The 23,104-nt window shown below is 40.3% G+C and overlaps 1 protein-coding gene across 12 annotated transcripts in view; it reads right to left on the bottom strand.

Annotated features, from left to right (window-relative positions):
• Positions 1-23,104, bottom strand: part of TRIP12 (thyroid hormone receptor interactor 12) — a 152,733-nt gene that overhangs the window by 17,250 nt on the left and 112,379 nt on the right. For 6 of the 12 annotated variants that reach the window (XR_006283578.1, XM_027817368.3, XM_043521917.1 and 3 more), the window contains 11 exons: positions 17,236-17,408; positions 16,621-16,694; positions 16,337-16,536; positions 15,253-15,380; positions 14,834-14,985; positions 13,867-14,009; positions 12,039-12,195; positions 9,606-9,704; positions 8,931-9,045; positions 7,356-7,510; positions 6,589-6,753 (listed from right to left, as the gene is read on the bottom strand). Coding sequence is in view for 11 of the 12 variants with exons in the window: in XM_027817368.3 (XP_027673169.2) it covers positions 6,589-6,753; positions 7,356-7,510; positions 8,931-9,045; positions 9,606-9,704; positions 12,039-12,195; positions 13,867-14,009; positions 14,834-14,985; positions 15,253-15,380; positions 16,337-16,536; positions 16,621-16,694; positions 17,236-17,408 (1,561 nt within the window). In the remaining variant the exon portion in view is untranslated. Of the gene's footprint in view, positions 1-6,588; positions 6,754-7,355; positions 7,511-8,930; positions 9,046-9,605; positions 9,705-12,038; positions 12,196-13,866; positions 14,010-14,833; positions 14,986-15,252; positions 15,381-16,336; positions 16,537-16,620; positions 16,695-17,235; positions 17,409-17,960; positions 19,622-23,104 lie in introns of those variants that run through there. The other 6 variants (XM_037908807.2, XM_043521918.1, XM_037908808.2 and 3 more) reach the window with 2 other exon arrangements.

Raw genomic sequence — 23,104 nt, 5'->3', positions numbered from 1 at the left:
AACAAATTGCAGCCCCTCAGCAGAAGTGTTGGCTCTTTGCACTGGACACCGATGCAAATAAAGTTCTCTAGGGAGCCCTGCCTGAGCCGAATCTTCTGAAATACAACCATAAATGGGAGCTGAATTATGTGGTGACAGAAATACCTGCTTAGGGAGTTCACTATGTTGTTCTGTAGCCTTGGTAGATAAACTACTATCTGGTGGAATATGCACCAATTCTAGAGTTTTATGTTGCCTGTGCCTAAGTACTGGGATCTTGCTCCTCCTTGGTGATTTTTATAATTTTGATACGGAGAGATGTTCCTGGGGCAGCGGGAGTGAAACACTTGCCCTGGGCTGTGAAGTCCTGAAAATGGGCACCACAGCCTCACAGGGAGGCATCTGTGGCGATTATCTTTGTGCAGGATGGACACGAGAGTAGAATTCCTACACAGCTTTTGAGTATCCCTTCCACCACTTGAAGTGAAGAACCATCTGTGGTAACACGTACCTGGATAGTTAGAGTGCTTGTTGGGGATGCAGACAGACCTAAGCCAGGCTTTAAGACATCAGAAGTATAGTTTTGACAGGAATATTACAAATACGCACTGCCATGTTGTCCAGAAGTCAAAGGCAAGCCCTTGCTGTGGTTTGTGGGCTCTTGTAGCCTGGCAATGAGGCTGGACAGTATAGCAAGCTTCTCCATGGGCAGGCATGCTTTGCCAGTAACGGAGTCTAGAGTGGCTCTAATTAAGTCTATTCACTGTAAAGGTATGACTCTAGATTTTTCTATGTTGAGGTGAAAGCCCAAAAAGTGGAAAGGGGATTGGGGCCTTGTTGATTGCTGACTGCTTCTTGAGAAAAAGACAGTGACCCTTGATGAGCCAGCTGTCCAGGAAAGGAAATATGATTATTCCCATCTGATGAAGATGGGCTACAACATCTGAGAAGAGCTTTTTAAAGACCATTGGGGCAGTTTAAAGGCTGAAGGGTGGGACCTGGAATTGGTAGTGGTCCTTGCCAACGATGAATTGTAGGAAACATCTGCGGGAAGGATGTATAGCATATGAAAGCATGCATCCTGGAAGTCAAGGGAGATGAACTAGTACCCAGGATCTAAAGAGGGAATTAGTGCTGCCAATGTTGCCATTCTTAACTGTTGGAAGAGGACAAAGGCATTCCTGAAGTCCAATCTGGGAAGTATCTTGAGGGGAAGTCTTTTCCTACAAAGTCTACTGGAACAGGTTTAATCAAGTCATGAGTAGGAAGGATTGTTCCTCCTGTCTTAAGAGACTTTTGTGAGAAGGGTCCCTGAAAAAGAAAAAAAAAAAAAAAAGGAGATGAGGAGAGGGGTTGGAAGGGTGGATGGAACTGAACTGAAAGGAAAGGAATAGCCTAATGAAGCCACCTCTACGATCCATGTCTGAAGTGATGAGCTCCCGAAAGGTAGGAAAGGGGAAAGACTGTCCCCACAGGAGTGATGGAGGACAGGTTGGTGCAGCATATGATCCAGAAAGGGGAGCAATTCGTGACCCTCGACCAGTCGATCAAAACAAATACTTGGAAGTAGTAACCAACTGCAATCTCACTGTGGAAGACAGACCGTTCTTACGAAATCTAGGCCTCCTTGAAGGTTTGGTTGGTCTCATGGAGGTCTGGTAGTGAACTGAGAGAGACCACTGAGCTGTTTGCGACTTGCTGTATTTTCTACTCCTGGGGGAATTCTGTCTAATGGTAATGTAGCTAGGTTTCATGTGGTATCTAGGAGCAGCTGGACTGACCTGCTCCATCCTGTGTGCTGGAGGGAGTACAGTGCCGGTCAGCACTCCTCCTTCCTTGCCACATCAAAGGAGGGCAAAAGACATTTCCTCTTGTGGGAAAACGCTAGAACCAGAGTGTGGGGTGGCATCACTTGCCAGATCTGAAAGCTACCGCTGGTCAGACGAGGTCCTTGGTGCTGAAGTGGGCCTCATGGCCTGCTCCAGAAGGTGCTGTTTCAACAGCAAGTCTCTCGCCACCTGAGTCCTCTTTGTGAGCAACTTGCAGATGAAGCACCTCAATGTGGTCCTCGTCAAGAGGCAACAAGCACCTCCTGTGGGGGTTGCTATTGTTGATGGTCCCTATGCAGGATGGACAATGCTTGAACCCTGGGAAGGGCATCACACAGGCAGCCAACTACTCTATTAACACTAAACTAACAGTTAACCAAACCTAAGGTACTACTACTATATACACACACAGGAAAAGTTACCAGAAAAAAAGAATGGAAGTGTGAGGTGAAGACACCACAGCGACCTTCAACTCTAGCCATGGTTGGTCAGAAGGAACGGACGGTTGGGGCAGCACCACCCTTATACTGCCACAAGAGGGGCTGTGGCCACAGATACTGACCCTATGGATACTGCTAGGCAAAGTTTTCTGGCTCCAGTGCACATGGCGTGCACACCCACATGAAATATATGGCTGCATCTCTACTTTAAATTAAAAAAAAAAAAAAGAAAAAAAAAGAAAGAAAGAAAAGCTATTACAAGCAAATACTCTCTGGGAGAGGAGGGTGATTGGGTGGAAAAATTAGGTGGTAATAGGAGGAGAAGAGTTGGGGTGGATCAGTTGTTTGGGAAGGGAGACATGGAGCGAGAAGAGGGACATGGAGGTGACAGGGGCGCCTGCCAGCCCTACATTCCCCTCCCATGTATGCAACACAATCTGAAAGTTCACAGCCCATCTAAAGAGGTTCATAGATTCTAAGATCAGAAGGGATCTTTACCGTCATGTAGCAAGACATTTTCTAATCCTTTAATCATTCTCACAGCTCTTCTCTGAACCCTTTCCAACTCATCAACATCTTTCTTGAACTCCCCCTACCCTTTCCCTGCCTCCTTTAGATGAGCCAAGCTCTGGAGAGGTCTGAGCCTCCTTCCCTACTCCCCCACCCTACCCCCCGTGACATTACTGACATGATGTGGGACAGTATAGATCATTGTTGCAACCAAGGTCCTGTAGTGGCACCAAATCTTGTGTAAAGGGGGTCAAATAAGGTGTCTAAGACAAGGTTACGGTTTGCCGGTTATGATTATGCTATCTATATGCATGTATCATTTTTGTATTTAAAGTATTGGCTCTATACTGTCTGTAGTTCAAACTTGTGCTATGCTTCTGGGCGACACCCCAGACAAGTTGGTGTCAGCTCTGCCTAGCCTGCTTGATGGCCCATTAAGGACGATCAGCTATACAACTGTCCATTGAGAGAAGGCAGATACACCTTGTGACTCAGCAAGGCATGCAGGGACATGCCTATGGACAGAACTCTGAGGTTTTTCCATGCCATGTGATGGACAGCTGGTCTTTGGGACAAAGAAAGCAGAGACCACATGGCAAGAGATTATAAAAAGCTGCTGCAGCTCCTCCATCTTGTCTTCAATCCTGCTTCTTATCTCTGGAGGGACTTTGTTTAGAGCTTCTGTTTGTAACAAAGGACTGATGACCCATCCCAGCTGTGGATGCACTCCAGAGACTTGAGTTGAACCTGCAGTTTATTCTATCACTGCTACAAGCCTGAACCAAGAACTTTGCCACTACTGTATATAATTGATTCCATTTAACCAATTCTAGCTCTCATCTAGATCTTTTTCCTTTTATGAATAAGCCTTTAGATTTTTGATTCTAAAGAACTGGCAACAATGTTTTGTGGGTAAGACCTAATTTGTATATTGACCTGGGTCTGGGGCTTGGTCCTTTGGGATCAAGAGAACCTTTTTTCTTTTACTGGGGTATTGGTTTTCATAACCATTTTGTCCCTGTAACCAGTGGCACTGGTGGTGATACTGGGAAACTGGAGTGTCTTAAGGGAATTGCTTGTGTGACTTGTGGTTAGCCAGGGGGTAAAACCAAAGTCCTCTGTCTGTCTGGTTTGGTTTGCCTTAGAGATGGAAAAACGCCAGTGTTTGGCTGTAACTGTCCTGCTTTAAGCAATTTGTCCTAAACTGGCACTCACAGTTGTGTCCTGCCAGAACCAGCATCATTACACTCTTCCCACCCCCATCTGAGCTGGGATCCGAGGGTATGAGCTCTGCTTCCTGCCCTTGTGTGTGCACCAAGCTCTGGGGGGCCCTGCACATCTATGAGGTTCTGACCTGCAGGGCGAAAGAGTGCTAGAGCCCCCCTCCTGCCAGAGCCCAAAGTCTACACTGCAATGAAACAGCCCCACAGCCAGAGCCTGGCAAGCTGGAGTCAGTTGGCACAGCCAGCTGACAGTTTCTCTCTGCTGTGTAGACATCCCCTCAGAGCTATTATTTCAGGCTGCATTCATCTCCACTGGATGTTCTTTCATCTGAGAAATCTCAGAGATGAATAGGTCACTTCACACCTCTGAGTTTGCTATGCTGCTGCTGATGGATGTGTAGAGCCCTCCCATAGTTAAGGTTAAAACCAGCCTTCTGTTTAAAGGAGGACTCAGTGTTACGTGAATTGTCTTGAATAGTCTCTAGTATTTTCATAAATTGCAAATACTAAAATGACAACTGCAGCCATCATCCCTTAATTATCCTCACTTATCCCTGTTGGCCCTGTTTATTCCCCTCCCCTCCAGGAGGTTGGTATTGGGCTTTTTCAGATGATTGCTCCCCTTCTGCAAGTGAGATGCAGATTGCCTTTGACTGAATAGGTCCCTTCAATGTATACAAGACAGTCAAGTTTTACAGATTTTTCACACTATTGCTAACAAAAACTCAGCTGCACAAATATTAATACTGGGAGCCCTAGTGAAGACTGGCCTCTGAATCTGAGCTGAGCTAGATAACATGGTGCTTACCAAGCCAGCAGCCAATCTATATTACATTGTTGCCACTAGTGGAGTGGAACTGCTATTAGTAACTGGGAAAGTTTTGGAAGGTTTCCCTAGCATAGACAATATGCAAAGTTATCAAAAGCACCCTAGCCATCCCACTGAAATACATGCTCCCAGAAACATCCTGCAGTTTAGCAAAGCAAGTATTTACTTATATTTGGGTTCTGAAGTGGCTTCAAAGTCTCAGATCTCTTGGATACATGGAAGGGGACAGGAAAGACCCAAAAATTCATAGTAAAGCCACATTTTCCTGGTGAAGGTTTTCATTAAAATAAATAAAAACTCGTTAAATTACTGACTGAACTTGTAAGACTAACGTCTTGATGGGAAGTTTAGAGCAAATACTAAACCATCACTTATCAAAATACACAGCGTCAAAACTCAGATGATCAGAGCAAATACTAAAGGGAACACTGAAAGAGACTTCATGGCATTAAAGCAAGAACTGAAGCAACTCTTCAACTTCAGACGCAGACAAGACCGGTCTATGTTTCGCTCTTCTGCCAAATATTTCCCACAAATACTTCACTAGCTCAGTTCCAGTGGAGTGCTAGCATAGGCAAAGCTGTCAGCATTTTAACTAAGGCCAGGTCTACACTACCATTACTTAGGTATAACTTCCGTCACTCAGGTGTGAATAAGCTATCCAAAAAAGCACTGTAAATTACACCAACCTAAGCGCCAGCATGGACAGCACTATGTCAGTGGGAGAGCTTCTCCCACCGACACAGCTATCGCCTCTTGCAGAGGTGGATTTATTGTGCCAACAGGAGAGCTCTCCTGTCAGCATACACCTGCGCCGATATAGCGCTTCTAGTGTAGATTAGCCCTACATCTTCTAGACCTCATCTGAGCAGAACTGGTAACATTGGCAAAATTCTGAAAAGCAGCCTGGCTACCTCTGTGTATGCTATCTTTTAGGAATTGTACTGAGGTATCAAAGCTCTTCCTGAGTACAAGTAGCTTCTCCCACTTTGATCAAAAAATTAGATGTGGACAATTTGCTTGAAGCAAAGTGAAGAAATTCTCATCATGTCATGCCTCAAATATCAAGGCTGTTTTAAAATTAAGGAATTCAATACAGTACTGGCTTTTTGACCTTGTATTGGACAGGTATTTTAATTTGTGCATGTATCTGATTCTGCTAAATCAGGAAACTCAGACTAACGTCAAAAAACATGATGTGACATTTGTCTCAATTTATTCATTTTTCTTCAACGTGTGAAAAGTCTTGATTGTACCGGGGGAAGGATAATCTTCCTGATGTGTCTACAGAGCTGCTGAGGAGTGCCCAACATACAATGGTTACCCAAATAAACCCTTCTCTATAATACCAAATTTCTTAGCAGTGTTCTTAAAAAACCCAGAAGTGTGATGCATAGTTAATAATTGTGCTTATATGCAATTCAGGCTGTGCCTAGAGGTGAAAACTCTTTGCTAATAAAAGACTAGGAATTCACTCATTGCCATATACTGTATGCCACATCATCCAACGTAGATTTGTCTGTACCTTTACAAAAAGGTCACGGTGGTTGCCCATTGCTAGCAAATTATTTACAACTTTGACTTCAAATTGATATGAGAGGAATAGTAATACTGATAAAAAATAGTAATTTTTATTAGCATATTAAGAATATACCAATTAAGTATTTATAAGAAGATACTTATGTTCACTCTATGTCAGCTATGGCTTGCAAAAATCCAGAAATATGTAAAATCCAGGTTGGCCTTTCCCCTTCATATAAATTACCCTCCCTTCCTACCTGTGATTTGTCCTGTTCAAGTCTTTTCTTCTGTCTCACTATATCTTCAAGATGATACACTGATCTAGCTACCACTGGATCAATATTAAACAAGTCGTGTGAAGTTAAGGAAGTTTCCTGTCGTAACATCCATTTGTAAAAAGGAAGGCCAAGGGGAAGGTCCACCTGGAAGCCAAAGCAGCATTGTTTTTAAATTAATAGTTAATGCAAAACAATTTACAGTTTCAATAGCTTTAAGTTTTGATGTTTCATTCCCTGAGCAGTACCTTTTCCAACACATTTTTTGGACTAGTAGAGAGTAGTTTGTCATACAGTATATATAGTACTTTGGGATAAATTTATAGTGGCGATTTTAATATAAAAGGACAGAGTTATGTTGAAAGACCTAGGTATGGTAGTGATAAGCAAGTATGAATTTTCATCATTTGCTACTATATCACAAGCCCCATATAATTTTGGGCTAAATACACAAAGGGATAAAATCACAATGTAAACAGAAATTAGGTGCTTTCTCTTTCAGAGAAAGATGAGCTAGAGTCACTCAGGAGACCCCCTAACAAGATTACCACCCATCTTCATTTTAAAATACTGACTGGTGTTGAAAGTGCTGAAATTCAGGTTCTCTCAATATTATGCCATAATCAAACTCGCAGCATTACCAACTTTGTCTTCCTGAATCTAAAGTCTAGCAGTAAGTGTTCTACATTGGAACCTCCAGAAAATATTGTTATATATTACTTCAGATAAAAATCAAATTTCATTCTTACCAATCTGAAATCCATGATCGCCTTAGCCATTAGTTTTCCCAGAAAACGGAACTTCATTTTAACCTTTGCAATGTGAGCTGGTTTAGCTGTTCTACCAAAAGGAAGAGCAAATAGGCCTTGGAGATTATGAATATACTTTGTGCCTTCTTGACTTCCTGTTGGGGAAAGAAAGACGGGTGGGGGGCAAGTTCAGTACTTGCATAATGCTGTTTCATTTAAAAAATGAGTTAAAGGCACAGAGTCCAGTCATTCGGGCCTAAAATTTAAGTTGTTAAAAATGTCAGTTGATATTTCTATTTCACCCCATCAGTTACAAATTTAACCATTCCTTGCAGCACTAGCAAAAAACAAAAACAATCTTGTAATACTGCAGGACAAACTGAAATAGAAATGGACTTGTTTTTATTTGCCAAAGCTGAACAAAAAGTTTAGAATTTTAATATTTTCACTGTTCATATTCATAACACAGAAATTTTAATAAGTGATTACCCTGACTGTGTCCCTTTATTTTTATTGCTTCATTTTCTCAAAGTTTAAACATTCCATCCAGATTTCTAAACATATGAATGTACTTACATAACATAAAAGTCTTAAGATAATAACCGCTCGAGACCAAGACCAACTGGGAAAATGTCTATTATTTCTTATGATTATTATATGTGACTGTTTCCCTGTTCAAGTGTGTATTGCTGCCTGCCTGAACGCATGGACTTTACCAAAGAAGGCTGTAAAAGGGCTGAGGTGCCAAGTAGGAAAGGTGACAAAATAGCCTTAGGTACCCAGCTTCACAGGAGTCAAGATAACAATGGCTTGGCCATCAACTGGGGGAAGAAGTTACACAGCTGGCTCCATCCAGATTAGGACATTTTACTCTTCCCAAGGCTAAGCCTGGGATCAAAGGAGACCCTAAAAGATCAAAAGACCTTAACAATTAAAAAGCTACCCAAGGCAGAAGGGGTGGGGGAGGAGAAGAGGGTAGAGAGGCCTCAGTATGGGTCAGTTAAAAAGGTTGGCAGTCTGATTGAGACACTCAGAAAAGAATGCTAGGAGTGTAGGCTGGTTCTCTCAACTCAGATGGGGAAGAAGCCAGACCCACTTGAGCTCTGGATAGAGATTAATCTTAGGTAGCAGAATGTATGTTCAGGTCTCTTATTTTAAATCCACTTCTAAGTGCCGTGTATCTTTTGGGCAAAACAAATCATGCTTTGTTTTGAAGTGGTTTCTTTCTCACTTCAAATATATGTGATCACAGGCTCCTGGAGAAAATCTCTTCTTGAAAATGCCAACTCCAGTTTCTCCTGCTGGATTAGTTATGGTTGATGTCCATGTGGCTGTAAGGTCCATGTAAGGTCCATGTGGCCTGATTTTGGGGGAGGTGGCACGCGGGCAGAAGGGGTTCCACTCAGAGATCACTGAAAAGGGGCAGCAGTGCAACTAGTCCAGTAACCATGACAAGTTACCTTTGACAACCACTGTTTTGGATAGAATTACACTTTAAGGCATTAGAACCTGGAAGTCCCATAGGTCAGTTTCTGAAGCAGCTGAAAGTACATTGATAATCAGAAAAACAGTCACCTTTTGGATTGGATAGAGTTACTTCTTCTCCTCTCCAGAGGCCTAAGTCTGCTCTCTGTAGTTCCTGAGATACAAGTGCATAAAACTCCAGTGTAGGTCCTAGACCTGTGCCAACCTTCAGAGAGAAAAGGTAATTTTTCATTTAAAAATTTGAATATTAATATTCAATTAATATGAATATTAAAATATTAATTTAAGTGTGAGCTGTGCAATAATATATAACAGTTATATTCATTACAATTTCTTCCTCCAGGGAAAGGCCTTTCTATAATCAAAAACTATTAATAAACCTGCAGAAATCTAGCAAAAATTCATACACTGAAAAGGGATACTGACCAAACAGAATATTTATTAAGTCACCTAGCGACCAAACTAGAGACATGTACATGTGTTTGCTGGAGTAAGATTTTTTCAAACTTTAAAAAGTGAATGCATTTCTGACTGCTGAACTTAAGTCAGTGCATTTGCAATTGAAAAGTATTTTTAATTTAGCTATTCGGAGGACAGTAAGAAACCAGTCATATTTGGAAGAAGTAGATATGCATCAGTGGATGGAATTTTTAGCTGCCAGTAGTAGGATGGAAGAGAGTCTGACCAAGTTATTCTAATGCAATTACAGCTTTTGTATGACCATTCATTAAAAAGGGTTAATGCATTCACATAGCCATTACTTACTTCATTCTCATACTGGATTTCCAACATAGCTCTCGAACTGCCTAGATCTTGCATCACAGATTCTGCCTGTTTCAACAGCTCTTCTCTATTCACAGTGCGCTACACATTAGAGACATTTAGGCAATAGAATTAATTTTTGCAAATCTCAATTCCTTAGCAAGCAAGGCAGTTATAACACTAGGAAACAAAATTTTGGAGTGAGAAAGTTTGCAATGTATATTGATTGTAGTAAAGCTTTTGGCACAGTCCCACGTGATCTGGTTTCATTATGAAAGCAGGGAAATATGGTCCAGATTAAATTATGACAAGGCAGGTATAAAACTGGTAAGAGAGACATTCAAAAAGTAGTTATCAATAGTTTGCTGTCAGATTGAAGACTTATCTAGTGGATTCCCACAGGAGTCTGTCCCAAGTCTGTTACTATTCAATACTTTCATTGATGACTTGCATAATGAAGCAGAGTATGCTTATAAAATTGGAGAATGACACCAAGGTGGGCAGGGTTGCTAACATTCTGGAGAACAGGAACAGAATTCAAAGTGGCCTTAACAGACTGAAGAACAAGTCTGGCATCAGTGAAAGATACTGCATGTAGGAAGATAAAAATTAAATGCACAAATACAAAAATGGGGCATAACTGGTTACGGAATAGTACTGCTGAAAAGGATCTGGGTTCAGAATAGATCACAAATTGAATAAGAGAGTCAACAAATGTGATGCAGTGGCAAAAAAAAAAAAGCGAATAATTCTGGCGTGTATTAACAAGATTGTCACGTGTAAGACATGAGCCGTAACTGTCCTACTCTACTTGGCACTGGTAAGACTCCAGCTCGAGTCCTGTGTCCAGTTTTGGGCGTCACACTTCAAAGATGGACAAAATTAGAGAGATAGAGAGCCCGGAGATGAGCAACAAAAATGATGAAAAGTTTAGGAAATGTGACATATGAGGAAAGATTAAAAACTGGGCATGTTTAGTTTGAGAAGAAAAGGCCTGATAACAGTCTTCAAATGTGTTCAGGGCTCTTATAAAAACAGGATAGTGATCAACTGTTCTACTAAAGATAGGACAAGTAGTAATGAGCTTAATCTGCAGCCAGGGAGATTTAGGTTAGATAGTAGGAAAAGTTTTTCCTACTATAAGGGTAGTTAAGCCCTAGAATAGGAAGGTTTCAAGGGAGGTCATGGAGTCTTTGTCACTGAAGGTTTAAAAACAGGTTGGACAAGCACCTGTCAGGGATGGTCTATATTTATTTGGTCCTGCTTCAGCAGGACACAAGGCTGGACTAGATGACCTCAAATTCCCTTTCATCTCTACATTTCTATGATTCTAAGTAAAATAATTTGCTTTTAAACATGTATTAACTTTATATAAGCAAGAAGTTGTATTCAGTGGTGAGCTATTTATATAAAATTCTAATTAAAAGTTGTTTCATGTCAAATGCGAACTGGTAGTCCTAAAATTGTAGGAGTATGTACTATAAGGGAGCATTCTTGCTCTGGACCAGAAAAAGTTTCAAGTCTCAGCCCTAGGACTGGGGCATCATAGTAAAAATTATCAGCTGACATGTTACCCACTCAGCACCCTCTTCACCCTTGAACAAGGAAAGGTCAGTGGGGTACCACCAGTGGGCTGGGACTCGGTTAGCAGTTTATGAGGCTGACAGAAGCCCTCCACCACATGGAATGGATTACAAAGGAAGGATGACCTTAATAGGACAAGCTATTGCCGATAGTTCCCAGCTATGTTATTTAAGAAGAAGATGTGACCCAGGTAAGCCATATTCCTGATATCTTGTCTCCTTCCTCTGTTGTCCAGGCAATAAGCTACTACGGTCTGGTGGCTGTTCAGGAGGGAGTTAAATATCCAAGGCTACCAGTTTTCTCATGTGTTAGGTTCATAGTTATACTCTGTACAAGAATGCATTACACTGAATACTTAAGCATATGGATATTTTTCTGGTGTGTACCATTTATATGCCTTTTCCAGAATCAATAGAAAATACTGAATCAGGTGAATATAACAAGGATAAGCCTAATATAGAACCCTTAAGTGCTCACATCTATACAAGGCATCTACAGGGGTGGCAAACATATTTTCAACAACAAAGTTTACATTCCACAGGCAGGCAATATCTGCAATCCTTAAACATCCAAAATGTGCTGGGGAGCTGTTACATAACATGTGCCAGCTACCCCTGCTTCCCAATAGCAGATATTCAGTTGGGATACACTTCATTCTTTTGGGAGTGTGCCACCCCTACAACTGGCCCTTGTCTCAAAAATCCACTTGAGATATGTACTAGTACAACTGAGATTGTGTCATTTTGAGCAAACACTAAGATCTCCCTTCACTGGAAGTTGTGGAAGAATGATCCATATGGCAAACTACTATTACTCACTCCCTTGTGAAATGGATTCTCGCATAACACTTACTTTTTTCCTGTCCAGTCGCGGCGCCACTCTGCTGTCCTGAGAATCCGACTGATTGATTTCTGGATTGGTATCTAGTAATCTCTGCATTGCTCGATCTCGATCAAAAGCAGTTACATAAAATAGCATTTGCCGGGTGTCAAATGGAAAGAAAAATGGGCTGTGAAGAGTTAGAATTGGTTAGTTTATACCGGAAATCTGTAGTCTTGAGAATTTAAGTAGACTAAACAGAGGTTTCATAATGCCTGAAACTGGAGAGTTAGGTCAGTTGTATCACCCCTTAGAGGATACTTTTCCTAGTGTAAAGGGTACTTCTGAGAACAGAAGAGACTAAGCTTGAGATCAGGTATTTAAGAGTAAAAACTTTGCAAAGATTTTAAAAAGCAACCATTAGAAATCTAGAAAATTCAGAGTGAAGGTTATACCTAAATATTTGAAAACAACAAAGATGTACACTTAATGGTACTGATCCCTCTTAGTTCCTTAATACCTATTTTTCAAGTAATATTTTCAAATCAAGGACTTTAAAAGCCCACAGCCCAAGGTTCTGGATGTCTTAATTTAGAAAGCCACTTCATTGGTGCACCAACTATATCATTGCCCACTGCTACTTCCTCATTTTTCAGGGGGGGCTTTAAGAAATGTGCAGTTTGTGGAAGACAAAAATATGCAGAAGACATTACAACTCATCTTTCAGAACCTACAAGGCGAGTAGTATTAAGAGGTATATGTTAAATTATTTGTAAGAGTAGGCTTAGTCTTCCACTATCTTTCGGATTTACTTTCCATTTTATAATCTAGACCTAGGTTTTTTTTAAACACACACACACACACACACACACGCATGCGCTTTGAGTTTGATTTACTTCAATAATTCATGTCTATGGAACATAGGGAATGGGGAAAGATTATTTTCGTTTATGTCAGTCAGAAATTTCAAACCTACTTCGAGGACTGTGTTAAAAAAATAATTAAAAAAGGCTAAAATAAGACTGTTATATGATTCAGATTCCAGTTTTTGTTGTCACTGGTTATGAACAGAGAAGGTTGCTTCTGTTCCCGTTTATTATTACAGGGACAGAGTTAAAGGTATTTAGCTAGCCATATACTTTCAACTGTTTGGATTTCTTTAGCTTAACCCTAACTCTGAACACGGACTGGTTTTCAAATAGTGGTTTAGATACAGTATTTTCTTTTTACTGTAAAATTACACATTGCCCTATGAACTGCAACTTAATGGATTTTTCTCTAGTTATTTCCTTCTCAAAATATTTTAAAATCAGTTTAGGGCATTTGACTGACATGCAGGGTTTAACTTCCTGGTGCTCCTCAGAGCTTAAAGGTACTGTGGAATAAAAGTGAAAATGCCATGAAAATAAAAGGATCTATCCTAATGATTTGACTGAGCCTAGAGCAGGGAAAGAATACAGAAATATGTCCCAAATAATGCATTAAATATCAAATAGGAGCCAAATATGGGCTCTTTTGCCTTACACTTGTCATCACATGGCTGAAGTTTTCAAGAACACTAGCCTAGGAATAGTAACCTAAAAATGTGCACACAACTATCATTGACAATTGGAATCAATCCAAGTTTGTTTAAATACATTAATATGATTTAAGTCATTCAATACTACATGCTGGGAATCAACCATATATCACCATGTTACCCGAGAAGTCTCCTGTACCTCTATAAATACCATTCTCACTCTTTAGAGATACACAGCAATGTATGCTGTATAAGAGGGAATAACTGAGCTGTAAAAGTACAAAGTGATTTATTAAACCAAAGTCAAGTATTAAGGGTTGTAGAAAGCCAGCCATTTCATACCATGTTTTTCCAAGCTCTGTCAGCCAAGTTGGTATGTTTCCTGTCATGATTACCAAAGGATCCTGAAGCTGCCTGTTAGCTTTTGCTGTCAGTTTACTGTTGATAAATTCCGTGGTGGGAATAATCTCCTTGCAAACTGCATTCTGTGAGATCAAGAGACAGTGTGCTTCTATTTAGAAAAGCACTGGAATTCAAAAAGATACCAACTCTTTTTTTTACAATTTCTTTTTAATTACTCATTGCTTTCTTTCTTTTTTTTTTTTTTTTTTTTGGCGGGGGTGGGGGGGGGAAATGCTTTGAGATCTTTTACTGTGTCTGTTCTTACCAAGACTGATCAACCTGAGGTCCAAAGAACCTCCACTGTTCACTTCCTTCATCCCTCTTCAGAAGTATTGCTCTTTTGGTTTGGAGGGAAAAGGAGGAGATTTGACGACTTTTTAGACGAGAACACCAACGAGTTTGACTGGATATCACAAAACCCTCTAGTAGTCAAAAGCCATCACCAAAAGCAACAGAGGGTAAATTCAGGGGGTGGAGGGCATCAGACCTGTGATATTCCATCACTTCATGGATAAAGGGATTATTAGGGATGTTCTCAAACACTGTTTTTGTCTCAGCACCTATCTGATGTACAGATAACAAGTAAGTGTTCAAATTCTATTTAAATTAGAGGTGGGCATTAAAAATTTTAGACACATTCCTTAAATAAGGAAATAGCAATATATTTAGTTCTATTATCCTAAATTTGCAGCTGTATTTTTGTAGTTTTGTAAGAGTTTTTGTACTCCACACCTTACACTAAAAGGATTCTCTAACATTCAACACTCTGATTTTTACCTAGTTACAGCAGAGTAATGTTTTTACCATTTTGAAAAAGTTTATTTGTGTATTGTCTCAATACCTTTAGCAATGACAGTTGTCTACAGATTTACAGAAAGACTTCCAAGTGATTAAATGTATTACTCACTTCATACAGGTAATACCAATATCGACTGATAGCATGTAAAACTCTCAAAAGGAGGATAACATCTAATGAGGGGTCTTCAAATGTTATATTTTCAGGCGGTGTAAATACAAGGTAAACTTCTAAAGGATTTGACACTGAAGGGCACACACCATCTAGGGAGAGAAAAAACTAGATCATTTCTATTGTCTAACAAATTAGTTGATTAATGAGTTACGCTTCTATCAGTTTGAACTTTAGCTTCTTGGATATGCACTCTATTCGTTTTTTAATATCCGTTACTCAAAACAAAACCTGACTATAAACTGAATTGTAATTCAGGAAGTATATATAGAGATTCTTTATTAAAGGTATACAAAACAGAAAATATTTTTTCTTTGTCACACATGATCCTACATATCCCCTCCATGACAAACACTTACCATGCCACAACTCATCATGCTTTTTTGAATTTCTAGGGGAAGTTTTTGTGGGAGCAGTTTGTGCCCTTCCTCTTTTACCACCAACAGAGTCCTTGTTACCATCTTCATCCTCTCGCACTGGTTTGTACCTAAAAATTGTGAAGCATTTATTAATATGGTTCTGGAATACAACAGATCTGAAAATAAAACAACCGTTTAACGATAGATTCACTCAGGTTACCAGAATTTCATTTCAATGGCAAAGTTTAAGCAGTAACAAAGAAGACATTTAGTGGAGCCACCAAGTGCAAATGTTGGAAGATAACGGAAAATAGAACATATTGGGGTGGGCAAAGGGGAAAGGAAGTAGTAAACAAATGGCCAACTTCATGTATTGTATGAGAGGGGCAAAGAGAGGAAGTGCACTCAGTCTAAAACATGTTCTTTGTTCTTGATCACTTTCATACTTTGCGATGCACTATAGGTGCAAACAGTTATAAAGACACTGTTGAATATCAGTGTGCTACATGCAGTACCAATCATACAGAGAAGACTGCCCTTTGCCTCGAGGAACTTACAGCTTTAAGTGAGACAATGCAAATGATACCCAATGTGGCTGGATAACCAGAAGATTCCTTAATCAAAACAAAAACTAAAAGAAAACACACCTGTCTGGCATTTTTTGTTATGCTTTACCAAACCAATTAATACTTGCAAGCCTCACAAAAATGTTCCTTGAGAAGCAGGCTATTTTTCCTCTATTGTTTGTAATTATTCAAGGTTGATAAAATAATATTTCCCCTAATTTAGCTTCTTTCATTTGAGAAGCCCCCTTTTATTTTTGTATTTCCAAACAATTCATCCCCATCAGCTGGGACTGACATAGTCCAAGAATGTTAACTGTTGCTAATCAGCATTTGGTATATAGGTCCTACAAAGTAAGTATTTTTCCATCAAGGTGCTCAGTGATCAAAAAGCAGACTTATAGGCTACCTACAACAGAGATGCTTTAACAGTATTGGGGCCTAATATATACACGCCCCTTTAAAAAGCATAAACACACAAATTTGGAGAGAGATTCTTCTCTGCTCTCTGCCCAGCTTACCATATGGTGTGTGTCTTAGTCCAAATTCCAGCTCTTCCCAAAGGGTTGCTTTCATCATCTGTGGATTCCCTCTCCTCTTCAGCTTGTAAACTGAACTGTCTAACTGCTTGATACACAGTCATATTATATGGCAGCAAGTGATCTCCAATGTAAAACTGCAGTCTGTGCCTCACATTCCCTGAATTTAAGAACTGAGCAGCCTCAATAAAAGCAAAGTAAATACAGGTTAAGAAGCAGGTTCCTTAGTCTCACCATACAACTCTATACAGAGAATAGCAACTTACCAAAGATTCATCTATTTCTTCATCGGATCCATCATCATCACTGTCCTCATCATCTTCTCTGACTCTTCCATATCCTACCAAGACAAATTGCATGTCCTTAATTGCACTTCAGAATAAGGAAATTTAACTGATTATTCATAACACATGTAAATATTAATCCCATATCATTGTGTTTCCAGAGATTCATCAGTTTGAAAATATCAACTACATGTTAAAACAGAATTAACGTTTAGGAGACGTAAGTCTCATGTTCAGTCTTAGCACCAACACTGGAAGGTCTACACCATATATATAGGAGGACAGCATCAGCCTGTGGGATGATTGAGAGGCTGTAGCACCATACACTACATGCAATGCAAGATTTGGTACTGATAAAACAAAATCTTGCTTCTAGGGAGAGAGAACCTAGACAGCTACAAAGCAAGTAAGCCTAACCAGACAGCTGAACAAATTTATCTTCTGTTTTTAATACTGCCCCGACATTTACTTTTATAGCGCTCTGATAAGAGATTTATGCAGACTTTAACATGACATCTTATTTGTTTTGGTTATTTCTAAATATATTAAGCACCAGCAGGTTGTACGGCACTGTACAAGACATCAAGATATAAATACCTCTAACTACAAGGTATCTTTCAATGGCTTGCACCAAAGCCAGGGGATCTATCTTCACAGGTCCACCCTTCCACTGTTTCACGTTAGCACAATCTGGATGTCTTTGCAGCTGGCATTTTAATTGATGTGTGTTGAAAAATTTTAAAGCTTGGGATCCTCTGTTGAGAGAAAAACTCAAGATAATTTGTGAAAAAAGTTGCTACAGTTATTCTATTTTCTTTGTTCATTTGTATAATCAATGCATTACATACACACAAGATTCAGTTACAAATAATAGAAACTTTCAAAATGTTCATACTCAAATTGACTCATTCTGGAAAACAGACTAAGAAATTTTAAGCTATCAAGGCTGAGGCTAATATTTTAAAACTCTGATGCTTAAAGCCAAGCACCAGAAGTCAAACTAGGAACCCACATAAAATGATTTGATTTTCAGTGGGGGCTGCATATGGTAAAAGGAAAGGATAAGGCCATTTGGATGCCTGAATCGAATGAGGCTTTTGGCACAATCTTCAAACGTAAATACCGAACGTTTAGTCAGAAGTGGTTTCATCTTATTCAATTTTGAGTCTCATTTAAATATGGAAGTATTTTCCATCCTTTTTTGCTGTTTTTTGTTTTGTACTGCACATTTCCCTTATCAATTCACTTTATCCTTATTGAGTTTTGCCTTTAACTTGCTGTCTTTTTTTTTTTTTTTTTTTTTAAACACTCTGGTTTGCATCTGTTTTTTTCAGTATCTGTTTTATTTAGTTCATATGTGCGCTCCATCTTCTGTTTCTCTGCTCATTGCCGTACCATATACTCTTCATTTATCTAATTTGCAGTTCACTTCTTTCCAGATGATGCAGCTTGAAACACTAAGCCTTCTAGTGCTGCTCCTGACCTCCAAGTACTAGTGGAGGAATGGAGGTTACCAGAAGTTTTAAACCCTTTAGTGCAGCTCTGGTCTACCAGGTACTTAGTAATCTAGCAATGACAATTCTCTGCTAGACTTACCTTTCTAAAAAGGTCCAACAAATATTTGAATCAGAAATTGATAAAATTTGTATTTGTTCCACTGATTAGTCAAATTGCATGAACTGAGAAATTTAATGAGAAAATTAAACATGCACCATTTACAATGCAAAATTTACTCCACAATTCATAGGAAACTGCAGATTAAATTTATCACAGTATGCCTTGGTGAAAAAGGTATGCAGCATGTTGAATATTCCACACAAATCTAATGAAATACTTTGATTTGAAAGTAAACCGGTCTTAGGAGCCCTAATCTTCGACCAGGACTCCACTGTGCTAGGCACTGTATGAACAGAACAAAAGATGATGGTCTCTGCCCCAAAGAGAAAGTATCTTGGTATCTCAGATTTTGCTTTAAAATTTAATTAAACTCCCCATATTTCCTCCTACTCCCAAGAAAGATATCCACAGCAAAGAAGATACCATTCATTTGAAAAGTGTAATTCCCATTAGCAGTTAATCTTGTCCTTTAGCAAAAGTAGCATATTACAACAATCTAAGGAGTTCCTAACACTAAGCCTGGACCAAAAACAGGGGAGAGACTTTCAGAGTTCCACACCCACCCCAGTAAAAAGTCTCCCCCAAAATCTTTCCATCTCTGCACACCTATGACACAGTCTTTAGCAGTATAAACCATATCACTAACACACGTTTAAACACATGCTATATGACAACAGGAACTGAAGTCATTAATGGTAAATAAAAAGCATTGATTAGGATGTAATTAATAAAAAGATGTGTAATTCTCATTATTGAAGATACTAAACTTCCCAGATTATTTGCTAATTACTCCCACCAAATTACCTTTAAGGTTTTTATGCTAGATTATGGCAAATTAGATCTAGGACAGCCAATGAATGCTTGATCATCTTGCATTAGGAGCTATATTCAAGTACAGAAGTGAATTGAATATAGTCAAAAACCTTAATCGTTATAAAAACTTGTGGCTTAGACTCTGACTTGTACATAAATTTTAAATTTTACAGTACATTAATAATCTGCCTCAAACCAAGTTTAGAAGACAGACCTGGTACGTACAATACCAACTTTTCCATACATGTGTTTTTAAAATTGTTTGTGAGCAACTGTCACTCAACTGCATAATTACGCAAGAAAATTAAGTCTTCTTTTATATTATGCAATACAAACATTAGCATTGTAATACAAACATCACAAGATAAAACTCTTCCCAAGTGAAATGAGAAAGTTACTTAGCTTATAGTAACAGGGGTCACATATCTCAATGAGCCTCCAATGTGCATTCCACTGTGAGTATACATGTGCTCCCGTGTGCCCTGAACTGGAGAACTTTGAAAGCAATGTCCATTGGTCCACACTTGCGCCCTGGCTCACCTCATGCTTTTGACTGAGGAGAAAAAGGGAGGGGTGGATTGACCACCTCGCCAGTTCCTTCTCTGTCAAGAATCAGAGGAGATCCAAAGCATAGGGGAAAAAAGGATGGCTGGTAGTAGAATATAGATAGGGAGCATGTCTCAGAGACTGTCCAGTTAATATAAGGTAACTAACTTTCTCTTTTTCAAGTGCTGGCTCCTATGTGTATTCCACTGTGGTGGCTGACAAGCAGTACTCAGAGAGAAGGGTGTGAGGTCTTAGGTGGCAGAGCCAGACAAAGGACTGCTGTTCCAAAAGATGAACTGGCAGAGGAATCCTGTGCCTGTCTTGCAAACGTAGCAGTCTCAAATATCAAATAGAGGCACCTCTTGAAGCGATGCCATAGATGTTGCTTGCGCTCTTGTGAAAAACACTTACTCCATAAGGAAGGGGATGATTAGACAGCTGATAGAGCAAAATATAGCCTGAGATTCATTTCGAGACTATAACCTGACCCTGGACCATTTCTGCTGAGGCAGCAAATAGTTTATGGGATTTTCTGATTGTTTTTATTTTCTGCAGGTAAAGGCTTGTCTAACATCAAGGGAATGGAGCCTCCTTTCTTCGGAGGCTGCATGAGGTTTTGGAAAGAACACAGGTAAGTGGATAGACTGAGTCAGGTGAAAGTCTACTCGGGGGGGGGGGGGGGTGAATTTAGGGTTTGAATGTAACGAAACAAAGCATAATGACAATCCATGATCAATGCCCCAAATTCACCAGCCCCCCTGGCTGAGGTGATTGCTACCAGGAATGCAACCTTCATGGAGGAGAAGATAGACATGGAGCAAGAAGCTAATGATTCAAAAGGTTTGGTGAGTACTGAGAGAACAATGTTCAAGTTCCATTGAGCAGTACGCTATTATAGGCAGAAAAGTACTGATTAAGCCTTTCCAGAACCTGCTAGACAGAGGCCTAGGGTGCCTGATGTTGCTGTTCCCAAGTCAGGAGACCAGGAAATGTACAAATAATGATTGGTGCCTGAGCAGACATGCATAGGATATTAGGGAACCAAAACTGTGTAGGCCAGTTTGGGGCAATGAAAGTAACTCATGATCTGTCCGACCAAAGCTCTAAGTAGGTGGTGTAGCGGAGGCAAGGCAAAGTTCAGATGATCTGACCATGGAAGGAGTAAGATCGTCACCCTCAGTGTTGACCTAGGGCTCCTGTGGAACAGTATATGTTGGAAAGACAAACAGGTCCATGGGGGGGAGGGGGGGCTCCTCAGGGATCAAAAATATGGGTTACCATAGAGTCGTGAAGCTTCCACTCGTGATTGACTGCAAGTTTTCTAGCACATTCTGGTTTCCTGGGAGGTAGACTGCTGACAGAGTAATCCAGTTGCCAATATACCCGTTCCACAGACTGATCGCTTCTGTGTACAGGGGTGTAGAGCTCACGCCTCCATGTTTGTTAATCTAAGAGACTTGTGAAGTTATCTGACATGAGGGCATCGTGTCCTTAAACAGAAGATAGATTTGCAAGCCCTTCAAACTGCTTGTAGCTGTAGAACATTGATATGTATCCTGAATTCTCAAGATGTCCAGGTTCCTTATGCTGTACTGTTGTCCATGTGAGCTCCCCAACCCAATAGGAATGGGCTTGTAATGATCATCTTGTCTGGTGCAGAGGTGAGGAAGGAAAAACAGACGCAAAACTGATGTGGATTCTTCCACCGTGACAGGGACTATACCACTTGGATAGGAACAGCAAACTAAGGTGCTAATGGACTGTCAGTTTGACAGGTACACAATTTCAAGCCATGCTTTTAGGCAACAAAGGCAGTCTTGCTAAAGGTGATGTAAGTGCATAAGGCCATATGGCCTAGGAAAGAGAGGTTTTGATAGGCACTCTGGGGTTGATTATGAGCTGCTCTATGGTGGTGTTCATAGCCTGAATCCTGTTTCCCTGCAAGTAAGTCCTTCCAGTGATTGAAATTAAGGGCATCCCAATCAAGTCCAAAGCGTGTGCAGGGGGGAGAAGGTAATTTTTGGTGTTCATGCTAACGCTCAGGGAGGAGAGGAGTTGTAGCATTGTCAAAGTAGATGCCTGGGCCTCTTGGTATAACCTGTCAACAAGAAGCTAATTGTTGAGGTAAGGGAAGACTGAAACTATGGTATCTAATATAGGCTTCTATGGCAGAGAACATATTGGGAAACTCACCAACCTGGGAGTGGTAGCAATGAGGAAAGGGCATATTCTGTACTAAAAAGTGGTCATAGACAACTATCAATCTATGAAAGTGTTAGTGAGCGGGATAGATGTTCTTGTGAAAATAGGAGTCACTCATGTTGATAGCTGTAAGCCACGTCTTTTTATGGGGATAGACTTATAGATGCTAACATGACCCTGTGAAACTTGAGTTTGCCAATAAAGCACTTAAAATGGCAGAGGTCAAGAATAATGGTCTCCGATTGCCTCTCTTTCTGGGAACTAGGAAATATGTTAAGTAAAAACTACTCCTTTGTTACTAAAGAGGAATCCATTCTATCACTCCTCATTGTAAGCGTTTCCACTTCTTGTCCGAGAATGTTCTCATGAGAATGGCCCCTGAGAGGGGTGGTAAAGAGGGTTCTGGAGGGGTTAGGGGCACAAACTATTGGATAGCTGGAACAGATGATGCTGAGCACCAATTTGTTGCTCTCCAGGTATAGAGAGTGTGCTAGACAACCCCCAAAAGGCATGTGGGAGTTGGGAGGTGTTGCATTCAATTGTTTGCAGCTCCTGAGCTATAGTCAGTCAAACAATAATGTTTAGCTGAGGGTTGGGATTGGCATGAGGCACCCACTGCAAAAGACGTGGGAAAGCAGGTCTTTTGAGCTCTCTGCCTCTTATGGCATAGTTCATAAGGTCTCTGGTGGAAGAACTGCTCAGCCATCAGTCTAGCTTGTATTGTTGCCAGTGGAATGTTCTCTTTGTGGCAGGTGTATATACCTCCTGAGAGCAGAGGGTGCGCTTGCAGTCCTTGAAAGTGCGTAAGGACTTATCTGTCTTCTGATTAAACAGGTTCTCAACAATGTTCTGGACCCTCCCTGGGAAATCCCAAAACGTGGAGCCATGACTCCCTATGCATGATAGTGGCAGTAGCCATTGCCCTGGAAGATTCATCAGCCACATCTACTGCTGATTGGAGAGCAATCCTGGCAACCATTTTGTCTTCCTCTATGAGAGCCTAGAAATGAGCTCTGTCCTGCTGTGAGATACTATAAATAAAGTCAGCAAATTTGAAGTAGTTCAGGAAGTCTCACTTAGCCAGTCCTGCTTGCTAATTTGTTATCCTGAACTACAGGCTAGAAGAAAAGACCTTCCTTCCCAATAAGTTGAGACGCTTGCCCTCCTTATCAGTAGGGGAACAACAGGGGTGTTGCTGCCTAGATCTCTGTTGCAGCTTGCACTACTAAAGAATTAGGAGCAGGTTGAAAACACACATTTCACTCTCTTGGTTGGGACATACTACTGT

Source organism: Chelonia mydas, chromosome 9, assembly GCF_015237465.2.
Source record: "Chelonia mydas isolate rCheMyd1 chromosome 9, rCheMyd1.pri.v2, whole genome shotgun sequence".
Lineage (NCBI taxonomy): Eukaryota > Metazoa > Chordata > Testudines > Cheloniidae > Chelonia > Chelonia mydas.
Note: the sequence above shows the minus strand (reverse complement) of the source record. Positions and strands in the feature narration are given on the sequence as shown.